Here is an 8,729-nt window from a genome sequence, read left to right as displayed (position 1 = left end):
TGTGTGCATGCTTATGTGTGTGTATGTGTGTGAGTGTGTGTGAGTGTGTGTGTGTGAGTGTGTATGTGTGTGAGTGTGTGTGTGTGTCTGTGTGTGTGTTGGTTTTAATGAATGGAAGAAAAAAAGATTCAATCCCATACTAGAGTGTAACAGTTTAGGCTGATCCAGTGTCTTGTCACTGTATATGTCTTGTTTCTCAACTCAACAAATATACATACATAAATACATACATACAGACAGACAACTAGAAAGATATACAGATAAATATATATATATATATAAATTAAATTAGAGATAAAACCACTATTAGGCAACTCAAAACAGTGATAGACATAAACCAAAACTAAAATTTTAATAACTTAAATTTTAAATTGTATATTTTATATATATATTATATATTATATTAATTATATTTATTTTTTGTTTTTAATGTTTTGGTTTATGTCTATCACTGTTTGAGTTGCCTAACAGTGGTTTTATCTCTAATTTAATTTATATTTATACTGTGAAATTTGATTTAATCCTAAATCTAATTTTTCCTTGTAAGTTTGGATATACTCCCTAATATTATTATTATTACTATTATTATTATTATATATATATATATATAATATATATACACATACACACACACATACATATATATACATACATACACACATACATATATACACACACAGTATGCACACACACACACACACACATATATATACATACATACACACATACATATATACACACACAGTATGCACACACACACACATATATAGTTTCTAGCTTCTTTGATGTTGTAGCCTCATGTGAGCAACCAAGGAATTTTGCACGTTAATCATCATTAACAGATGTATATATACACACATATATACAATGTATGTACATATAAGAAGAATGATCTGGGTGTTAAAAATAATCCTGCTTGTAAAATACAGAAAAATTGCGTGATTTCTTGGATACCTATTAATGTGTATTTCTTAATGTGTGTGTGTGTGTTGTGTGTGTGTGTGTGTGATAATTCCTATTTGATAAATACAGAGTAAAAGATTAAAGGATACATCCCAGATCCCTTCCTAGCCCCATCTCCTATAGCCACCGGGAAACAGCGGAAATCTACAGCAATACAGTTCCGTTCCATTTACGCCTTGCTAGGAGTGTTCTCGCCTTTTATAGTAGTTCTATGGAGGATCCTCAAACCAACTTCAGAAGCGGAAAATTGTGTCTCGGGAGTTGCTTCATGACCGACGGCCAAATTGTCAGACACGATGAAATCTCCATTCTGCCACTGAAAATATAAAAGACAACAGAGTCAATGGAAGAGAAATCAGAAAATCATTACAAAACAGAATGTCTTCTTTGTCTTATTTTGTTCAGATCAGCAGACAAGTATCAAAACAACACAGCATTTAAATGGTCACTGGTCTGAGAAGAAATAGCAGCCAGGCTACCTCAAATTATGTTGCCATGCCATCTTTAAAAAGGAAGAACACTTTGTATAATGAACTCCATGTCAACGAAAGCTAAGTACAGAGGTTTATCTTTGGCTAGGTATTTCTCCTGCAGCTGTCTTACTAGAAATATAGCATCAGTGGTGCTTTTCCCTGGCACAAACCCAAACTGCATCTCATCCAAACTGACTCTCTCCCTAATTAGTTGGACTATGACACTCTCCGTAACCTTCATTACCTGATCCAATAATTTGATACCTCTGTAATTATTTGTATCTAATGCATCACCTTTACCTTTTTAGCAGTAGACTAAGGTGCTGCTACACCAGTAGTTGGGTATGACTCCTTCATGTATCACCTGATTGATTATACAGGTGACTAGGCTATAGCCAACTCTGCCAGATGTTTTAAACATCTCTGCAGTGATTCCTGATGGGTCAGGGGCTTTCCCTGTCTTCATACCCTTAATTGCTTTATCTACCAAGGTACTGTCAACTCGGATAGCTGGTCCCTCTGTTGGGTCGACATTTGGCAGACTCTCTTTCTCCCATTCATTCTCTTTATTTAGCAACCTTTTATAGTGGCATCTCCAAATCTCTCTCCTTGCACAGCCTCATCAAATGCAAGAGAACTATCATCCATGCGGACACATTTTTCTCCTATGACATCAGGATTCTCTCTCACAAACTGTCTTGCAAAACAAAACACCTCAAGTCTTTGGTCCTCAAGATGCAGAACATTGGCAAATTTTTCTTATCTGCTTCCCCTCTGGCTAAATAAACCTGTTTCCTAGCTTTCCTTCTGACAGTCTGATACAATCCCCAGCTACCACCGTTCTTCCAGCCCTTCCATGCCTGTTTCTTTTCCCTAATGGCCCTCTCAACTACATTGTTCCACCACCATGTTACCTTGGGTCAAGAGGGGACTTTGCACCATCCACAGATCTGGTCAGTAACCCTCAACAGGTTGTCTCGCAGAAACCTCCATTTGTCTTCCACCATGTGATGCTATATCCTCCTCAAAAGCTTCAAGTTATGTCATGTCACCTCACATCTTTCCATGGGGTCTTAGAACTAATGGTGCTTGATATGTTGAGGCACTAGAGATGGTTGTTAAGCCCTGGATGGATGTAGGTCACATGCTGTGGGTCACATGTGCTGCAACAAGGCTCGGCACCTTCTCACAAAAAGCCACGTAACCAACAAATTGATGTCAGATGATCTTTACAATCATGTAGTGCTAAACTTGTGACCCCCAAACTTGCTAGATTCAAATCCCATGGACTCCTGCATTTGGGACATGGTTGAAATAACACAACTTCATTGAAGGCCACCACTTCCTGGATGAGGTATGAAATGAATAATGAGTATTCAGCGCAGGTATGTCAATGATTCTGGTCCCATACTGAAGCAGTCATCGTAGCTGAAGGTAGATTCAAGGAATAATCTTATGAGAAAGATTACCAAAACATAATTGTAATTAAATTACATTTTAATTAAAGTACATTTGTGTTTTTGACACATTAGAGTTGTTTTATTAAATTAACAAATATGTCTTCAAATACTTCTTGCACCCCCAGTATATGCATACACATTATACATACATATTCATGTTTACACACATACACACATATATATGCACCTGCAAGCATATATATATATACACATACAAACTCCTTATACACATACATACAAATACAGGAATAGAATTCAATTGGTTCCACATTCCTAATCAACATACAAAATGCAAATTTACATAAAAACATTGTTATAAAGGGTTGTTATGTTGTCACACATATATATTAACATATCTCCTGGCTACAAATGATATGGTAATATATGAGGGACAATGTAAAAACAGATATATATTAACATAAATTAACAATATGTCGACTGACAGCTTTGAAAAGGCAGAGGACATTTCATATATATATATATATATAGGGAGAGTTTACGAAAAAAACAAAAGACGAAGACAAGTGGTGTACAAAACAAACAGATGTATTAGTATAACGCTCAGGAATAGAAAAAGTATTTTACATTTCAAGGCTACGCTCTTCTACAGAAAGGGACACAGAAAACAAGGAGCGAAAAAAATGTGTGTAGTGGATAACGATCCTAGAAATCGAAAACAAGATGAAACTCTTTCATTAAAGGGAAAGAGCAGTGAAAGAGAGAACAGAGCTTTGGAAATCATAAAAACAAATTCCAAAGCTTTCTATGAATTTGCCAAGGTAACAGCCATAATACAATATAGAATAGGACCATTGTTCTAAGAGAATGACTCACTGACACTGGAACCAGGCAGGGTAAGTGAGATACTTAGTGAACAATTTCAAAGTGTCTTTGTTTCCCTACTTGGACACATGCAGATAAAAAAATCCAGCTGAATTCTTTAATAAAAAAGGAGGCACTAGTCATCAATTACATCGACATTGAGGAGACAGATGTAAGAGTGGCCATAGATGAAATGAGATCATTGCTCAAGAATTGGCCCTGATGGCTTCCAGCGATTCTTCTGGAGTCATGTAAGCAGGCTTTAGCGAAACCACATCAGATACTTTTCCAGAGTTTCCTTGTAAGCAGTAAACTTCCTAAAAAGCTAAAAGAAGGCATTAGATGCCCTATCCACAAAGGTGGAAGCAGAGCAGAGGCCGAAAACTACAGGTCAATCTCTCTGACTTCACATATCAGTAAAGTCACAGAGAGGATCATTAGAAAGAAGTTGATAATGTTCTTAGAAGAACAATGACCCACTGAACAATAAACAGCAGGGGTTTCATCTAGGAAGAAGCCGCGTCATACAGCAACTCTTGCAGCACTATGACTGGGTTCTGAAACAACTGTTTGACCATTCAGATGTCAGCATGATATACCTTGACTTTGCAAAGGCATTTGATAAGGTAGATCACGGTATGATATGTCATAGGCTACAAGATCTTAGCATTGCTGGTAAACTGGGAGTGTGGCTACATGACTTCCTTAAAGATAGAAGTCAGGAAGTTTTGGCTAACAGTGCCCTTTCTGAAGGAACTCAAATCCTAAGGAACTAGACATTCTCCACTCCACAATACCATCAGCCTGACATGAGGTTCAGACATGGGCAGCGGATTCAAACTCCCTTATACACTAAATGGGCCAACAGCCGGGACAAAGATAGAGAGAGATAGAGAGAGAGAGATAGAGAGAGAGATAGATACAATCCCCAGCTACCACCGTTCTTCCAGCCCTTCCATGCCTGTTTCTTTTCCCTAATGGCCCTCTCAACTACATTGTTCCACCACCATGTTACCTTGGGTCAAGAGGGGACTTTGCACCATCCACAGATCTGGTCAGTAACCCTCAACAGGTTGTCTCGCAGAAACCTCCATTTGTCTTCCACCATGTGATGCTATATCCTCCTCAAAAGCTTCAAGTTATGTCATGTCACCTCACATCTTTCCATGGGGTCTTAGAACTAATGGTGCTTGATATGTTGAGGCACTAGAGATGGTTGTTAAGCCCTGGATGGATGTAGGTCACATGCTGTGGGTCACATGTGCTGCAACAAGGCTCGGCACCTTCTCACAAAAAGCCACGTAACCAACAAATTGATGTCAGATGATCTTTACAATTATGTAGTGCTAAACTTGTGACCCCCAAACTTGCTAGATTCAAATCCCATGGACTCCTGCATTTGGGACATGGTTGAAATAACACAACTTCATTGAAGGCCACCACTTCCTGGATGAGGTATGAAATGAATAATGAGTATTCAGCGCAGGTATGTCAATGATTCTGGTCCCATACTGAAGCAGTCATCGTAGCTGAAGGTAGATTCAAGGAATAATCTTATGAGAAAGATTACCAAAACATAATTGTAATTAAATTACATTTTAATTAAAGTACATTTGTGTTTTTGACACATTAGAGTTGTTTTATTAAATTAACAAATATGTCTTCAAATACTTCTTGCACCCCCAGTATATGCATACACATTATACATACATATTCATGTTTACACACATACACACATATATATGCACCTGCAAGCATATATATATATACACATACAAACTCCTTATACACATACATACAAATACAGGAATAGAATTCAATTGGTTCCACATTCCTAATCAACATACAAAATGCAAATTTACATAAAAACATTGTTATAAAGGGTTGTTATGTTGTCACACATATATATTAACATATCTCCTGGCTACAAATGATATGGTAATATATGAGGGACAATGTAAAAACAGATATATATTAACATAAATTAACAATATGTCGACTGACAGCTTTGAAAAGGCAGAGGACATTTCATATATATATATATATATATAGGGAGAGTTTACGAAAAAAACAAAAGACGAAGACAAGTGGTGTACAAAACAAACAGATGTATTAGTATAACGCTCAGGAATAGAAAAAGTATTTTACATTTCAAGGCTACGCTCTTCTACAGAAAGGGACACAGAAAACAAGGAGCGAAAAAAATGTGTGTAGTGGATAACGATCCTAGAAATCGAAAACAAGATGAAACTCTTTCATTAAAGGGAAAGAGCAGTGAAAGAGAGAACAGAGCTTTGGAAATCATAAAAACAAATTCCAAAGCTTTCTATGAATTTGCCAAGGTAACAGCCATAATACAATATAGAATAGGACCATTGTTCTAAGAGAATGACTCACTGACACTGGAACCAGGCAGGGTAAGTGAGATACTTAGTGAACAATTTCAAAGTGTCTTTGTTTCCCTACTTGGACACATGCAGATAAAAAAATCCAGCTGAATTCTTTAATAAAAAAGGAGGCACTAGTCATCAATTACATCGACATTGAGGAGACAGATGTAAGAGTGGCCATAGATGAAATGAGATCATTGCTCAAGAATTGGCCCTGATGGCTTCCCAGCGATTCTTCTGGAGTCATGTAAGCAGGCTTTAGCGAAACCACATCAGATACTTTTCCAGAGTTTCCTTGTAAGCAGTAAACTTCCTAAAAAGCTAAAAGAAGGCATTAGATGCCCTATCCACAAAGGTGGAAGCAGAGCAGAGGCCGAAAACTACAGGTCAATCTCTCTGACTTCACATATCAGTAAAGTCACAGAGAGGATCATTAGAAAGAAGTTGATAATGTTCTTAGAAGAACAATGACCCACTGAACAATAAACAGCAGGGGTTTCATCTAGGAAGAAGCCGCGTCATACAGCAACTCTTGCAGCACTATGACTGGGTTCTGAAACAACTGTTTGACCATTCAGATGTCAGCATGATATACCTTGACTTTGCAAAGGCATTTGATAAGGTAGATCACGGTATGATATGTCATAGGCTACAAGATCTTAGCATTGCTGGTAAACTGGGAGTGTGGCTACATGACTTCCTTAAAGATAGAAGTCAGGAAGTTTTGGCTAACAGTGCCCTTTCTGAAGGAACTCAAATCCTAAGGAACTAGACATTCTCCACTCCACAATACCATCAGCCTGACATGAGGTTCAGACATGGGCAGCGGATTCAAACTCCCTTATACACTAAATGGGCCAACAGCCGGGACAAAGATAGAGAGAGATAGAGAGAGAGAGATAGAGAGAGAGATAGAGAGAGACACAGAGAGAGATAGATAGAGAGAGAGATAGAGAGAGAGAGATAAAGAGAAAGAGATAGATAGATAGATAGATAGATAGATAGATACATACATACATACATACATACATAGGTAGGTAGATAGGTAGATAGATAGATAGGTAGGTAGATAGGTAGGTAGATAGATAGGTAGATAGATAGATAGATAGATAGATAGATAGATAGATAGATAGATAGATAGATAGATAGATAGATAGATAGATAGATAGGTACATACATATATACATACATACATACATAGATAGATAGATAGATAGATAGATAGATAGATAGATAGATAGATAGATAGATAGATAGATAGATAGATAGATAGATAGATAGATAGATAGATAGATACACACACACATAAAAGTAGAAAACTAGCTCTAACCTCATGGACATATATTAAATGCCGATTATCCTTGATAATTTCTTCATGAATTTCTTCCAAAATGTTTTGTGTTTCTTCCCATGATGTCCATTTTTCATTGTCGCGTTCATAATTCCAGCAAAATCCTTCGGTCATTCCAAGGTGGAAGCACAACGTCTGCCAGAAAACAAAATAACAGACAGGATGCAACAACAACAGCTACAAAGCAGGTGACACTTAGAAAACATCAACATAGGAACTAGGAGGGATAAAAACAAGGCGACCAACACACATACATACATTCTTTAATTCTTTTATTCGTTTCAGTTATTTGACTGTGGCCATGCTGGAGCACTGCCTTTTAATTGAAGTGATCGACCCCTGGACTTATTCTTTGTAAGCCTAGTACTTATTCCCTCGGTCTATTTTGCCAAACTGCTAAGTTACAGGGATGTAAACACACCAACATCAAGCAATGGTAGCAGGGACAAACACAGATACAAAGACACACACATAAATATACACACACATATATATAATGAGCATCTTTTCAGTTTCTATCTACCAAATTCATTCACAAGGCTTTGGTTGGCCTGAGGCTATGGCAGAAGAGACTTGCCCAAGGTACCACACAGTGGGACTGAACCTGGAACGAAGTGGTTGGGAAGCAAGCTTCTTACCACACAGCCATGCCTGCACCTAGATACTCTCTCTTTACTTTTTTACCTGTTTCAGTCATTTGACTGCAGCCATGCTGGAGCACCACCTTCTAGTCGAGAAAATCGACCCCAGGACTTATTCTTTGTAAGCCTAGTACTTATTCTATCGGTCTCTTATGCTGAACTGCTAAGTTACGGGGACGTAAACACACCACCATCGGTTGTCAAGCAATGGTGGTGGGGGACAAACACAGACACACAAAAATATACACACATACACATATATATACATATATACGACAGGCTTCTTTCAGTTTCCATCTACCAAATCCACTCACAAGGCTTTGGTCGGCCCGAGGCTATAGTAGGAGACTCTTGCCCAAGGTACCTCGCAGTGGGACTGAACCCGGAACCATGTGGTTGGTTAGCAAGCTACTTACCACACAGCCACTCCTGCACCTATAATAAATATCTTTGCATCGGAAAAATATAATGAAGACTTGGTGAAAATGCTCAAGTAGACATAGATATGCTGCAAATAAAATCCACACCGATGCTGGTGTGTTTACGTCCCCATCACTTAGCAGTTTGGCAAAAGAGACCGATAGAATAAGTACTGGGCTTACAAAGAATAAGTCCCGGGGTCGATTTGC

At 37.9% G+C, this 8,729-nt stretch overlaps 1 protein-coding gene across 1 annotated transcript in view; it reads right to left on the bottom strand.

The window, feature by feature from the left end:
* Positions 1-672: 672 nt before the first annotated feature.
* The window catches only part of LOC115223680 (alpha-ketoglutarate-dependent sulfate ester dioxygenase-like), a 23,859-nt gene continuing 15,802 nt past the window's right edge, over positions 673-8,729 (bottom strand). Inside the window, exons 4-5 of the mRNA XM_029794354.2 lie at positions 7,439-7,594; positions 673-1,279 (exon numbers count right to left, since the gene is read on the bottom strand). Of these exons, the coding sequence (XP_029650214.1) occupies positions 1,133-1,279; positions 7,439-7,594 (303 nt within the window). The 3' untranslated portion in view covers positions 673-1,132. The remainder of the gene's footprint in view (positions 1,280-7,438; positions 7,595-8,729) is intronic.

This window comes from Octopus sinensis, linkage group LG23 (genome assembly GCF_006345805.1).
Source record: "Octopus sinensis linkage group LG23, ASM634580v1, whole genome shotgun sequence".
Classification (NCBI taxonomy): Eukaryota; Metazoa; Mollusca; class Cephalopoda; order Octopoda; family Octopodidae; genus Octopus; species Octopus sinensis.
The sequence above is the reverse complement of the archived record's forward strand: the minus strand, read 5'-3'. Positions and strand labels throughout refer to the sequence as shown.